The sequence below is a fragment of the Hylobates moloch genome, unplaced genomic scaffold, assembly GCF_009828535.3.
Source record: "Hylobates moloch isolate HMO894 unplaced genomic scaffold, HMol_V3 SCAFFOLD_7, whole genome shotgun sequence".
Lineage (NCBI taxonomy): Eukaryota > Metazoa > Chordata > Mammalia > Primates > Hylobatidae > Hylobates > Hylobates moloch.
The window spans coordinates 110,881,344-110,896,975 of record NW_026652282.1 but is presented as its reverse complement, the minus strand read 5'-3'; the positions used below and the strand labels follow the sequence as shown (position 1 = coordinate 110,896,975).

The window sequence follows — 15,632 nt, the reverse complement described above, 5'->3', positions numbered from 1 at the left end:
TAAAAATAATATATATATATATATATATAAGTACAGAAAAGCAGGAGGGGAGGGGAGGCCAGGTGATCAGTGTGTTATTAGGTTCAATCTAAGAAACTCTGCTACCCCTGGGAGTCAGTATGTGCAATGGAAAAATCACAGGTCTTGAAATCCAACAGACCAGTGTTCAAATGATAATTCAGTGATTTAAATTCTCAAACTAGATCTCTCATTCATCAAACTGGGATAATAATGCCTACTTTACATGGTTATATTGAAGATTAACTCAGATAATGTATATGTAAATATCTAGTAAACTACAGCATATTGTTAGTGCTCAAAAATGTCAGTTCTCTTCCTCTTCTTTAAACACCCTGAACTAGTCAGTTGACCCATTTAAGGGAGTCCCTCATATTCAGATATTATGACATACAGGACAAGGACAATTGGACTCAGAACTGTAAATTCCTCAACCCCTGAATAAGATTTTTAAAAATAAGTGATGAGAGGTGATTCAGGTTGAAAAAGACAAACAATAAATCTAATACCTTAGCAGTATCAAGACAGAGCAGATACAAACAAGGCACTGGCACTAGTATGGTAATTGGATTTAAGAGTAATCACAATTAAAAACACTGCATTTGGCTGGGCACGGTGGCTCACGCCTGTAATCCCAGCATGTTGGGAGGCTGAGGCGGGTGGATCACAAGGTCAGGGGTTCAAGACCAGCCTGACCAATATGGTGAAACCCTGTCTCTACTAAAAATACAAAAATTAGCCAGGCACAATGGCAGGCGCCTGTAATCCCAGCTACTCAAGAGGCTAAGGCAGGAGAATCGCTTGAACCTGGGCGGCAGAGGTTGCAGTGAGCCAAGATCGCACCACTGCACTCCAGCCTGGGTGACAGAGTGAGACTCCGTCTCAAAACAACAACAACAACAACAACAACACTACTGTGTTTAATAAGCCACCAAGAGCAGAGATACAGGATGCTATACAAAAGTCTAATGGCTTTCTTTGATGCAGGCTCCTTCACAGATAAGAGAATGTACTGGAAACATTTAGATTTCATTCATACATCTGATGTTGTCTCTTGATAGGCTTACCAAGAAGCCAGATTCAGTTCAGCAAGGTGATCAAAACATCCCAGATATTAATACCTTGTAGGATGCAATGTAGGCCAATCAGTCCCATTTATTATTTCCATGAACAGCTTACTGTGAATTTGTGGTGTTTTTGTTTTAAGAGTGGTGTGATCATGGCTCACTGTAGCTTCAACTTCCCAGACTCAAGCGATCCTCCCACCTCAGCTTCCTGAGTAACTGGGACCACAGGCACATGCCACCATGCCCAGCTAATTTATTTATATTTTGTAGAGACAGGGTCTCCCTATGTTGTTCATGATAGTCTTGAGTGATCCTCCCACCTCAGCCTTTCAATGTGCCGTGATTACAGGAGGAAGCCGCTGCACCAGGCTGAATTTGTAATTAAAATCGTAACATGACTAAGTTTTATATTAATTCCTTAGGTAGGAAAGGTTATACATATCAACACCTCAATTTCAGAGGACTATTCTCAAAGAACATAAGGACACTATAGGCCTCTGTACAGAGGTGTTTTAAGTGGTTTCACAAGTGTTAGAGGCAGGTTGCCCTGACCAACACACTCCTGCTTGTCCATATGTCCAGTGTCAGCCAGAGATAGCCTTGGGATATCTTCTCCCTAGAAGGAGAAGTGTTAACTGGTTCAAATGGGAATGGAACTCATGACCTTGATTTCATTCCCATCATGCCCAGTCACTAGCCAAACTGAATAGAGACCAGTGAAAACAGCAGGCACAAGATACTTAAGGACACACACAGAATCAGCAAAAACAAGAATAGCAATGGACCCAATGACAGACCACAACTCCTCGGCTACTGTCAGCCACTCAGTTCTGTGGCTCCTTCAGTATTTTCCACGTCATCCTTCAAACTGCTGACAGGTCTGGAATTTCCTCCTTTTAATTAAAAAATCTTCACTTGTTATTTCTGCAATCTTATAAATTAAATGATGGTGACTACAAATGCCAATCGTCATGCATTCATTCGTCTGTCCATCCACTTACCTATCTCACAAACATTGAGAGCTATGTGCTAAAATTGCCCCAGCTTTGCTGGGATATCTTCTAGAGGTATAGACTGATATATAAATGATGTTTACTATTTCTTTTACGATTATAAAAACAACTTTTGTTCATTAAAAAAATTTTGCAAACATAGGAAATCACAAAGTTACCAATAATTATACTATCCAGAGATGACCACTGTTATTCTCCTTCATCTGTTTTTTTCACTTAACATTATATTGTGTATATTTTCCTATGTCATCAAGTCTTTTTCAAAAACACAACTTGTAATGGTTGCGTGCTTTTTCAACAAATGGTATAATACTTTATTTCCCTGTAGCTGTGCTAAAACTTAGGTTATTTCTAATTTCTGTTATAATAGCATGATAAATAACCCTGTGTATAAATCATTGGCATGTCTCTGTCCCATTCCTTAGGATAAATTCGCCAAGCAGTATTACTAGATCAAGAAGCATTAAATATTTATAAGTATTTTTTTTTAGATGGAGTCTCACTCTGTTGCCCAGGCTGGAGTGCAGTGGCACGATCTCGGCTCACTGCAACCTCTGCCTCTCGGGTTCAAGCGATTCTCCTGCCTCAGCCTCCTGCGTAGCTGTGACTACAGGCGCACACCACCACGCCCAGCTAATTTTTTGTATTTTTTAGTAGAGATGGTATTTCGCCATATTGGCCAGGCTGGTCTTGAACTCCTGACCTCATGATCCACCCACCTCGGCCTCCCAAAGTGCTGGGATTACAGGCATGAGCCACTGCACCGGGCCAAGAATTTTGATTCACATTTGTGCTGGCATTTCTTGAAGTGTAATATTTCCCTGAGACACCTGCTAAGAGAAGTCATAAGTGAGCCATAAATGAACAGACCACACTGATAGGAACATCCCAAAGAGATAAAAGCACATAGCTTCCTGAAAGAATAAACCATACTGAGGAAGTTAACCAGTTGCTTTTTTTTTTTTTTTTTTTTTTTTTTTACAAAAGGAAGCTTTTTGATATGGCCTACTGCTAGGGTTCATCTGCCTTCTGCAAATTCAGAAATCTAAACTAACAGAACACAGTAGTTTAAGAATGCCTCTCACAGAGTACAACTCCATCAATACAGTGCAGTGTGATATCCAGATATCGATTTCAGTGTTTTTGGCTCTTAAAATTTTTGGACGTAGTTGCTCCATACAATGCTAAGTAGACATTAGAATAAGAAAACATTTTCACGCAGAGCTAGGAAACCGTTCTTGAATCTGCTGAATGAAGCCTTGAAGCCATAGTCTTGCAGTTTGCTGAAAGGGCAAGACATGCTTCACCTAATGGATCAACCATGGCAGGGTAAAGTGCATGAAAGCTTAACATGCTACTACTCAGCCATATGTTCCCTGCATTTACAAGCTGTTGGGACCGTAATCAGCCACTGGGCTCAAAGAGCCCTCTCATGAGGAGTCCTAGAAACGACCGATGCAGCTGCTAAGAGTCTAAGAGTCTGTTTTAATGCACAAAGCAGTTCCTGTTTCTTTCAAAACACCTTGTACACAATGGGGCAGACGGGATTCAGTTGCTACCAAGCACTGGGGAAACTAAAACCCCGTAGGGCCAAGAGCCTGAGGGGCTCTCTTCATCTGCTTAAGTTTGTTTTTATTTGGTGTATGTTGCCCAACAATCCCATGATTGAATCACAGTTCCCATTTACCATGATACATCCATAACAGTTCCAGTTCTGTCTCAATTGTGTTGACATTAAGGCACTAAAAAGCTGATAAGCTTGCTGAGATAACACAGTCACAGGCCCAGTAAAATGCCATGCTGTATAACAAAACTGTTCAATGTGCTTTTACCCACCAACCCCTCCTTAGTATTTTTGCAGATATGTCCATTGAGCCACTCAACAAATATGAAAGCATTTCCTATAGAAAAGCAAATGGGTATCATATCATCTCAGAAGTAGTTAAAAAAAAAGATGAGAAAACTAAACCAAGAAATTGTAGCTGAATGGCTCTGAGATTATTTCAAATGTGAAAAACAGATGCATAATCCAAACATTTCTTATCCAAAATTCCAACCACCACTTTAATATTACTAGGTCCCTTAGTAATCTTATACAATGAAAGTGCTAAATGGTTTTTCTTATTTACAAAATAAATGGGAGTGACAAGGATGCATGAAGTGTTTATGGTAAGTAAAGCACAGCCCAAAATACAACTGAATTCTGATGCTGAGACACTGAATAGAGAGAAGAAATATCCTTTAATAGTGAAACCTCAGAAATAAAAATTATTGGCCGGGTGTGGTGGCTCACGCCTGTAATCCTAGCACTTTTGGAGGGTGAGGTGGGTGGAACACCTGAGGTCAGGAGTTCGAGACCAGCCTGGCCAACATAGTGAAACCCCATCTCTACTAAAAATACAAAAATTAGCCGAGTGTGGTGGCCCATGCCTGTAATCCCAGCTACTTGAGAGGCTGAGTAAGACAGGAGAATCACTTGAACCCGGGAGGCAGAGGGTGCAGTGAGCCAAGATTGCACCACTGCACTCCAGCCTGGGCAACAGAGGGAGACTCCATCTCAAAAAAAAAAAAAATATATATATATATATATATATATAGAGAGAGAGAGAGAGAGAGAGAGAGAGAAATGGCCATTTTGAGAAGACATGAAGATATTTATTTTTTAATACCCAGCAATTTTATTACTTTAACCTACATGCAATATCCTGACTAGATTAGGCTAATAAAAATATTACCCCTTAAGTGACATGCTTTAGTGAATAGAGATTTAATTTATAATCAGGTTCATAGTAATCCTTCCTCCTATAAATTTGTTTATAAGTGTAACAAAATTCTTCTTTCCATTGGAGGAGAAAGGGTGGATAGCCTGGAGGAGAAAGGGTAGAAAGCCTAGCCCCATGTCCAAATTACTAAATTTCAAACTAGTGGCATCTGTATCAGTAATTCCACATTCTTCAACAAATGGTCTTACATACAACAGGAACAAGTTCATGTTGTTCTGGTGTGCCATCTCTGACTGCAAGACCCTCTTTTTGAACCCTGTTGTGCTACCCCTAGTGAACTGTCCTCAGACTGGAGGAAGAAGGGGGTGGAGCAGTGATGAAGGAGGTCATGGAGAAGAAAGGCCAACAAACGGAAGAGGGAGAAGCGGGAGAAAGTGGAGAAAGGGGAAATGATGTATTTGCAGTCACAGGTCTCCAGGAAAATAATCTTAATCCAGTATTACTGTTAAGTGATAAAGAGTGACCAACCACAAAAACTATTGACCTTCTTTCTCCCAGGGCGCTAGAAAGATAGGGGAATTAATGAAATCAATATTCTTTACTGCTCACCTGCCATAAACTTTAAGTGACTCTGGACAAGGTTAAGTCAGTACACCTCAAGCACAGTGATTGTAAGTATGGGATCATGAGCCAGACTGCCTGGGCTAGAATCCTGACTCTGCCATGTTTTAGAGGCAAAAGTATTTCACCTTTCTGTGCCTCAGTTTCTTATCTGAAAAAGGAGAATTGTACCTACTCTCATAGGGCTGGTTGTAAGGATGTAGACAGAGTATAAACACAATATACTTAAACAGTACCTGGCACATAATAAAACCCATACTCTGTATTACCTATTATTAATAGCTAATAATTAAGCTAATTATTAATTAGCTATTATCTGGGTTGTTTCATTCTCCAGCCTCTCAAAAAAAGGAGAAAAAAGTTGAAAGTTTTTGCATCTTACAACCTACAGATTTTGGTTATCATTTTATCCCTTCAAATATGACTTGCTAGGGGAAAGGATGTGGGTTGTGGAAGAGAGCAAGCAGAGTTAAAGATTACTTCAAGGACTGAGCCACTAAAAGGGTTTGTAGGGGCAAACCCAGAATTTTGTTTTGTGAAGTGTCTTTTAGACTTTATTTTTTAGAGACAGGGTCTTGTTATGTTGTCCAGGCTGGCCTTAAGCTCCTGGGCTCAAGTGATCCTCCCGCCTCTGCCTCCTGAGTAACTGGGGCTACAGATGTCTGCCACTGAGCCCAACTTGTGCCTATTAGACTTTAAGAGTGATGTAGAATAAGCAGTGGGACATAGAAATATGGAGTTCAGGGGAGAAGTATGGGCTGAGGATGTATATTTGGAAGTCACCAGCAGATATATGGTACTAAAACCATGGAAAACACTGCCCTGCTACTTGCTCATACCTTTAGTAATCCTTAGCTTACAGCCATTTTCCTAATAATTCAAAATTTATTTTATTTTATTTTTGAGACGGGGTCTTGCTCTGTCGTCCAGGCTGGAGTGCAGTGGCACAATTGTGGCTCACTGCAACCTCTGCCTCCCAGGTTCAAGCGATTCTCCTGCCTCAGCCTCTCTAGTAGCTGGGATTACAGGCCACCACGCCCAGTTAATCAAATTTTAATTTAATTCAATTTAAATTCCACAGTATTTGTTGAACCTTTCCTATGTTTTAGGCATTTAATCAGATCCTTTGGATACAGACCAGTTCATTTACTCATTTAACAAATGTGTACTAAGTGCACATAACTGTATAAAGCACTGAGAACCCAGTAGTGAACAAAACTGACATAATCCCTATTTTCATGGAGCCCCAAATGATGGGAGATATAGAAATTAGTGAAATAATCACACACATATAGTACATAGATATAAATTCTGATACATGGTATATGAAATTATAATGAGGAAAGTTATTTACATTGGGGGAGAGGAAATCACTGAAAGGTGTTTCTGAAGGAATAATATTTAGGTTGAGGTGAATTAAAGCCATTTTGCAATATATATAAATCCTTCAAGAAACTATTTTCAGGCTGGGCGCAGTGGCTCACACCTGTAATCCCAGGACTTTGGAGGTTGAGGTGGACGGATCACCTGAGGTCAGGAGTTCGAGACCAGCCTGGTCAGCATAGTGAAACCCCATCTCTACTGAAAATACAAAAATATTAGCCAGGCATGGTGGCAGGCGCCTATAATCCCAGCTACTCAGGAGGCTGAAGCAGGAGAATCGCTTGAACCCGGGAGGCGGAGGTTGCAGTGAGCCGAGATCACACCACTGTACTCCAGCCTGGGCAACAAAAAAAGAAACTATTTTCAGCCTGTACTATTGTGAAAAAAAAAAATGTGTTCCCTTTTGCTAATTTGGGGATGAGTAGGGTATCTGATGGATATAGTAAATGTTTTAAAAAATAAATAATATAAACAATGAGATACCACTACACACCTATCAGAAGGGCCAAAATCCAAACCAATGACAGCACCAAAAGCTGGAGAAGATGTGGAGCAACAATAGCTCTTATTCATTGCTGTTGGGAATGCAAAATGGTGCAGCCACTTCACAAGACAGTTTGGCAGTTTCTTACAAAACTAAACATACTTTTACCGTACCACCTAGCAATTGTGCTCCTTGGTATTATATTTACCTAAATGAGTTGAAAATGTCTACACAAAAACCTACACACAAATATTTATAGCAGTTTGATTCATAATTATCAAAACTTGGAAGCAACCAAGATGTCCTTCAGTGGGTGAATGAATAAACTGGTACATCCAGACAATGGAATATTATTCAGTGCTAAAAAGAAATGAGCTATCAAGCCACGAAAAGACATGGAGGAACCTTAAATGCATATTAAGTAAGTTTAAAAAAAAAAGGCAATCTGAAAAGTATGATTCCAACTATATGACATTCTGGAAAAGGCAAAACCATGGAGACAGTAAAAAGCCTCAGCGGTTGCCAGAGGTTAGGGGAAAGGAAGGAACGAATAAGAACATAGAGGATTTTTAGGGCAGTGAAACCATTCTATATGATTCTATAATGATAGATACATATTACACATTTGTCAAAATGTATAATGCCTTATCCTCATGGTGACATAGACTCTTCTTCTGTCTCACCTCGAGTGTCATTTCTGCTATGAAGCCTTTGGCAAATCCTCTAGGTAAGGCTGTTCCTCCTCTGTGCTCCCACACAGCATTTTGTTCATCTCTCACATAGTACTTAGGTCTTACTGTAATTATTTACTTACAAATCTGTTCTTCCACTATAATGTGAGCTTGAAAACAGACACTATGTCTTAGTCATTTTATAGCCCTAGACATAATAGATACATAATAAATGTTGAACAAATTAATGAATGGATAAAGATGAAGAACTATTAATTCCACAAATATCTGAATGCCTACAATGAGCCGGGCTCTGTTCCAGTACAAAAAAAGTAGCCAGAACTTTGTACCTGTAAGATGATTAGAACCGTGGGAACAGGCTTCTATTTTTAGCCTTTTTTTTTTTTAGCCTTTTACCTGTAGAAACTTCCAAATGAGCCACTTGCTTGTTTATTCATGTTTAAGAAAGAACCACCTGCCCAACGTTTAGCAGTGGCATTATGACAATGAATGGCAGTGGGAAAGCACAATGCACTCATTCTCGTCTCATAAAAGTGCACTTTAAGAGTCCAGTCTCAATTTCATAGTTATCTTCCTTTATTACTCTCTGGAGAATGTAACTTCAAGAGTTGGCAAAGGAGAAAATAGTAAATGAAGACAAAGCCAAAGTGATTCTGCCAATAAATACTTTAATGAGAACCGAGGTCTGTAACACATATAGCAATAACCACCCTGGCCTATGCCTTCTGCTCTAGCCCAAGTCTGGGGCTAACCAATTACGTTTAACCACATTTGGAAAGCAGGCAGTTTTCAATGTCACCCATCAGTATCCATCTTCATAGAAGATACCAATCTGGGGCCAGAGTCTCAATGTTAACACTTTCTCTCGGGGAAAAGTTAACATGGTAACACAAACATAGAAATAACTTTGAACCACCCCACTGTTCTTCCATCAGGAGGCCCTTAGGAGACCAACGGCTTGGTAAACACTTACAACATTGTCAAAATACATTAGAACACGGGAAAAGGGCAAAGGAGTAGAAAGGCTGGCAGGGCTGGGCTCACATATAATTCAGTTCTTAGATTTGAAGCCTCTTTAGCTGCTCGTATGTGATAAAAAACTGAGGAGTAAGTCAAGGAAGATCACCAGGTTGATATTGAAAGCCAAAGCTAGTTCTAAAATTAGTATTGCATTCTCTTAAATTAAGGTAGTCTATGCTATTCTAAGCTGCATTTGCTTTAAAATCTTTTTTAAAACACCACCTGTCAAATCAAGCATGCGTTGAGTGCCTACCATGTGCCCATTTAGATCACTGGCATTGAACAACATAAACAGAGTAAAACTCTAATATATTTATAGTCTTCAGGGGGAAACAGGACAAACACACACACACACACACACACACATACACACACACACACAGTAACCAAGAACATCAGTGATGACATATAATTAGATGATCACAGTGATTCTAAGAGGGAATGAGATACCCTCTCTCTGTCTACAGACCCCACAAGGGCAGGGAATTACTTTCCAACCCTGCAGTGCTTACCATTATACACACAACACCACACACAGTATCCAATACATGGCTCTGCACTTAGGAGGCACTCAAACAAACTGAAGGAGATTTACCCATGAAGAAAGAAGCCTACTTGGCTGTGGATTCCTTCACCCCATGAATGTCTTCTGTCCTGTTTTTATTTCCCAGCTATTTTGGTCCTGTAGTTAGGGGTAGGAAATCTGAACCACCTCAGCATGGACTTTCCTATAGGCTTCTTCCATCAGGGTTTCTAAAAACTTCATAGCCCCTTCCAGATTAGCTGTGTTTGTTGTCATTTTGTTTTAAAGAGTAAATTTGACATATCTTTTCTATCCCCTTTAGTTTGTATTAGCCTCCAACTGAAAGCTGTTTCTCTACTTAATTCCATTCTCAAGGGTCGCTAATGGGATGCTTGAGTTTCTCACTAGCCCAAAAGGCTTTAATAATCAAATTTTCCTTCCCATAGCCTAGAATTATCTGGGAGCTTGAAGCACTTGCTTTCATTCTCTCAAAGGATACAATGATGTTCCAGGGTCCAAGCCGAAGCCAGTTTGGCCAAAATCCTTTATAGAGTGCAAAAAAGCCCTCATGTTTCCACATCTGCAGAAAAGATATAACCAAAAACAGAGTGAACTCACCTTTCTCTACATTTGACATCACCTTCCACTCCCACCCCAGGGCAACTTATGGCTCCATGAATAGTCTTTTCTCTAAAGGTCCATTTTAAATTCATCTGTAGTCTAAATCCATCCACCCACTTAATCAATAAATATTTACCTACCATACATATGCAAAGCACGATTCTTGATGTTGGGAATATACTAATAAACAAGACAGAAAAAGTGTCTATGGTAGCCAGCCTCCAAGATGGCCCCCAATGAACCCTACCTCCAGTTATTTGTACCCTTGTGTAGCCTCCACCCCATAGTATTTGGTCTGTGTCACCAACAGAATATGGTAGTAGTGAACATATGTCACTTCCATTGCTAGGTCATAAAATATATTTTATATATAATAAAGCATCTGCCTTATTTTCTCTTGGATTCATTCACTCTAGAGGAAACCATCTGCTATATCGTGAAGAGAGGACTACATGGTGAGGAACTGAGGGCTCCAGCCAACAACTGCATGAGTGATCACTGAAGCAGCTATCCCAGCCTGTCGAGGCTTTAGATGGCAGCAACCCTAGCTGCCATATGAACTACAACCTCAGGAGACAGCCTAAGCCAGAATCAACTCAGCTAAGCTGCTTTGCAATCCCTGGCCCACAGAAACTGCAAAATAACAAATGGTTTAAGGCAATGAGTTTTGGAGTAATTTGTTACACAGCAATAGATAACTTATACAGCAGTTTCTACCCTCATGGAGTGTATATTCTAGTGGGGCTGACAAATACACAAATTGATATATATTATATCCAAAAATAAGTGCTACAAAGAGAACTAAAGCAGGGTAAGAAAATAGAAAGTTGGGCAAGTCATTATTCTTCTGAGTCTTTTTCATCATTATAAATTCTATATAATGCCATGGCCTACCTCATGTGAATGCTTTGAGGATTACATGAAGAAAAATGTGAAGTGTTTTGAGTTTTGGTTTCCTACTTTATACAACAGGGGTCTTATATACATGGTAATGATAATTAAATGACAAATTATGCATAAACGTTGTAAACTGGTGGCATGTGCTGAATTTAGCCAGCAGAAACGGTTCATATATAATGGACAAATATCTATTAAGTAACTACAGTGTGTTAGGCATTATGTTAGACATTGAAAAATGAGATCATCATTCAGATCTCAGCTCAAATGTCACCTCCTCAGAGGCTTTTCTTGACCATCCTTGCTGAAGTAGTTCCCCGCTACTGAGTCACTATTGCAATATGCTGTTATTTTCTGCATAGCATCTATTTCTATCTAAAATTATGCTGTTTCGTTGTGTGTTTATTGTGTCTCCCTCAACTAGAATGAAATCTCCAAGAGATCAGAAACTAGCTTTGTTTGTTCACCATTGTGTCACCACCACCTAACACAGTGTCTGGTGCAAGAAATTTTCCCGTAAGTATTTGTTGAGGAGGTGAACACAAAAACAGTAAGGGTCTCTAACACTCTGTGAGCCATCTGGATCTTTTTTTTAATTAAGAAACATGGTCTTGCTCTGTCGCCTAGACTGGAGTGCAGTGGCAAGACTACATAGCTCACTGCAGCCTCAAACTCTGGCTCAAGCGATCCTCCCGAGTAGCTAAGACTACAGGATGCAAGCCACAGCACCCGGCTTGAATCTTTATAAATTTCCAAAAACAGTGACCAATTTCTTCACAACGTGAGAACTGGGATGCACCTTTTGGCATAGGCAGTTGTGTGAAAACAAAGAACTTCTATAGATAAGCATAGACAAAATAATAAAGTCTGATGCTATTACATATAATGGCAAAATAGAACAAAGTCATTTTAAAAAATGACTGCTATTAAAAATTTTTAGTAGCAAGTGAGTAAATGAGTGAGCAAATGTAAGTACTTAAAGGTTACTACCAACATAAAAACATGTTTCTGCAGATTCAGAACAGCATAGTGGTTGTAAGTACAAACTTTGGAATCAGACAGATTGTGGATTAAGTCTCAGACCTGCCTCTTATTAGCTGTGTAATCTTGTGTAAGTTATTACTTAGCTACTCTGAACCTAAGTTTCCTCCTTTATAAAATGGGAAAGATAATATCTACTCCACAAGGTCGCTGTGAGAGTTAAAGGATATACTCTATGTACAGTGCCTGCGACAGAATAAGCATTCAATAAACATTAGCTATTACTATATTGTTGTATAGTAAATCTTATAGTAAATCTTTTAGCCAATCTTCTTGAAACAGTGCTTTACACTTGTCTATTTATCATTACTTCCTGTGTTTATCTCCTATTAGAATCTAAGTGTCATAAACACAGGGACATTTTGGTTTACCAATACATCCTCAACAACCTAGAACAGTGCTTAGCACATAAGACAAACATTTCTTTCTTTTTTTTGTGTGTGTGGGGGCCTCTTCAAGAGTCAGCTTGATTTTTTCTTTTTTATTACTTGAATGAATAATCAAACATATTCCTCAATGCACAGCAATTGGCTTTTGCAAACACCAATTCACCAAACCTTCTAAAAAATATTACATCCAACAGACTCTTTGCAGTCCTTATCATATTAGATCGCTATTGCATGTGACATTAAGTAACTACTCATTCCTTCTTGAAACTCATTAACTTCTTTGGCTCCCATGACACTACTCTCTAAGTTTCCTTGTCTTTGGTGTCTTTCCTAGGTTCCTCATCTGCCAAGACCTTAAAAATTGGTATTCTGGGCAGGGCACAGTGGCTCACACCTGTAATCCCAACACTTTGGGAGGCCAAGGCGGGTGGATCACGAGGTTAGGAGTTCGAGACCAGCCTGACCAACATGGTGCAACCCTGTCTCTACTAAAAACAAAAATAAGCTAGGCGTAGTGGCAGGCGCCTGTAATCCCAGCTACTCAGGAGGCTGAGGCAGGAGAATTGCTTGAACCCGGGAGGCAGAGGTTGCAGTGAGCAGAGATCGTGCCATTGCACTCCAGCCTGGGCATAAATAAATAAATAAAAATTGGTATTCTGCAGTGTTCTTTCCTTGGCCCAGTGCTCTTCCCTCTACACCAGTGATTGTCAAATGCAGAAATACCAATGGGGGCTTTTGCCAAACTATACTTTCCAGGGTCTGAGAATTGCTGCCTCAGTCAATCATTATTACGGGAAAGAATTTTATCGTACTCCAGTATGCTGGGAAGGCAAAAAGGTTGTGAACTCCTCTACCTACTCTCCTTGGTCAACTCTCTCCACAGTTATATACCACCTGTGTGCTAATGACTCCATGGGCTTTTATCCATGAACCCTCTCTTGAGTCAGGGCTCTAGAATATCCAAATGCATCCACTGGATTTTCCTCACGCACATCAAACTGGGTATCCAAAACTATGGTGTTTCCCCCAAGACGTGCTCCTTTTGTGATGTCTCTGTCAATGAATGTCACCACCTGGTCACCAACTCCAAAAACCCAGAACTTATCTTTGACACCTCCTTTCTCCCACACCTCTCCACATCCAGTCAATCAAATCCTGTTGACTCTATCAACTAATTCTTTCTTGACTCTGTCCCACCTTCTATATCTCCATTATCATGCTCAAGTTCAGGCCTTCATCCCCTCTTTCTCAAATTACAAGAGCCTTCTAATCAGCTTCCCTATCTGTAGGTCAGTGGTTCTCAAAGTGTGGTCTCCAGACTAGCAACATCAGTATTGCCTGGGAATTTGCTAAAAATGCAAATTTCCAGGTCCCACTCCATACTTACTAAATCAGAATCTGGAGATGGATCCAAGTGAACTGCAGTTTAACAAGCCCTCCAGGTGATTCTGATGCATGTTAAACTTTTAAAAACCACGGCTCCAGGCTTATCCCCTTAGTAGTCTTCAACCTTGGATGAACATTGCAGTCACCTGATATAGTTTAAAATATTGACACCTGGACCTTACTCCCTAGGTTCTGAGTTAATTGGTCTAAGGTAGAGGAGGGAGCTGCGAAAGTTCCCCCAAGTCATTCCAGTGTGTACCCAAGATGCGGAACCCCTGTGGTAGATCCAGTCTCCACAAAGCCAAAGTGATCTATTTAAAATGCAAAGCTAATCTGATTAAAAACTTTCAACAGCTCCCTGACAAGTTAAAAAAAAGTCCAAGCACCTCAATATAGCATTCAGTATCCTTTATAATCTAACCCTTGGCCACCAATATGAGGAAAGCACCATAGTGAAGAGGTAAATGTCAGTCTGAGGTCAAATGATCTGAGTTTAAATTCCAGTTCTCCCACTTAGTAGCTGTGAAACCTTAGGCAGCTTACTTAATCTTTCAGTGCTTCAGTGTCTACCTCGTGGAGTAATGGTGAGGATTCAATGAACGAATACACGTAAGTCTCATAAGGACAGTTGCTGACACACAAAAAAGCACTCAGTGGATGTGAGTTATTGTTATTCAAGATGCCACCATCTACAGGGAGCCTACCTCAATGCTTCCAAATTGAGAACTCTGAGTTTATCACTTATCAGGCTGTACTGATGATCTGTTTGTATACCTATAGTACTTTTGTAATAACTGTAATTTCTCTCTAACTACTAAAATGGTGTCTAATATGTAATAGTTGTTAAATAAAACTGGTAACAGGAGAGAAACCATATGGCAACATCATATTTTAGCCTCAATTTGTTTTCAGTAGCAATAATATCACCAGTAATGATGTAATACTTTTAGAATATTCAGTTCCCACAAACACAACAGCAGGAACTTTCAAAGCCAAAGTGAACAATAGCATAACCCTGAACTGAAATAAAATACAGGCTTTTTTCCTGAAGTATTGAGTTTTCTATTGCAGGGTCTCTGTGTTGTATGAAGTAGGCAAATGGGGGATATACTGTCTTTTCTATCAGTAATTCTACATGATACTATTAATAAAAGTATCCTGTATTTTAAAGCATTCAAATGGGAATCATTATATTAAGTACCACTGAAAATTAGCAGATTGCTAAGGAGACAGCTTTTCTACCTGAGAATAACTGAGAAGCTACTAAAAAATATGGCTCTTTCATCTTCAAAATGGTATGTAGCAACTAATAATAAGAACTGAAGGAAGGTCTAAGACATCAAAGAAAACCAAATTGTAACCCAAATCCACAATGTACTTACCTTTAAAATACCATCAACAGTGCCCTTATAGAGATCCACATGTCCCACGATTGCCCTCTGGTTCATCATGCGAGTTCGAACCACATCAACCGGGTTGGAGGCCAGAGCCCCAGCCAAACCACATGTAAAGCTGGAACTAAGGGGAAAAGTTTAAGTAGATTGACCCCACTTCCACTCCCTGCCCACTTAAACAGAAATTAGGCCAAACGTAAACTGTACAATGTAACTCAGACCCATCAGATAAAACCTGGCACTTGGCCTTTCATTACAATCTAAAGAGACAGGAAATTTTTCTAAAGAGACATCATTCAAAGGCTGTCCCTTCAGTTTTCAATCTGAAACTCAGCCTTTTTTTTTTTTTTTTTTTTTTTT

General features: G+C 39.7%; 1 protein-coding gene across 3 annotated transcripts in view; it reads right to left on the bottom strand.

Moving 5' to 3' along the window:
* Positions 1-8,652: 8,652 nt before the first annotated feature.
* The window catches only part of SLC25A14 (solute carrier family 25 member 14), a 32,516-nt gene continuing 25,536 nt past the window's right edge, over positions 8,653-15,632 (bottom strand). For all 3 annotated transcript variants that reach the window (XM_032757610.2, XM_032757608.2, XM_032757609.2), the window contains 3 exons: positions 15,261-15,396; positions 10,044-10,124; positions 8,653-9,101 (listed from right to left, as the gene is read on the bottom strand). In XM_032757610.2, coding sequence (XP_032613501.1) covers positions 9,060-9,101; positions 10,044-10,124; positions 15,261-15,396 — 259 coding nt within the window. In that variant the 3' untranslated portion in view covers positions 8,653-9,059. The remainder of the gene's footprint in view (positions 9,102-10,043; positions 10,125-15,260; positions 15,397-15,632) is intronic.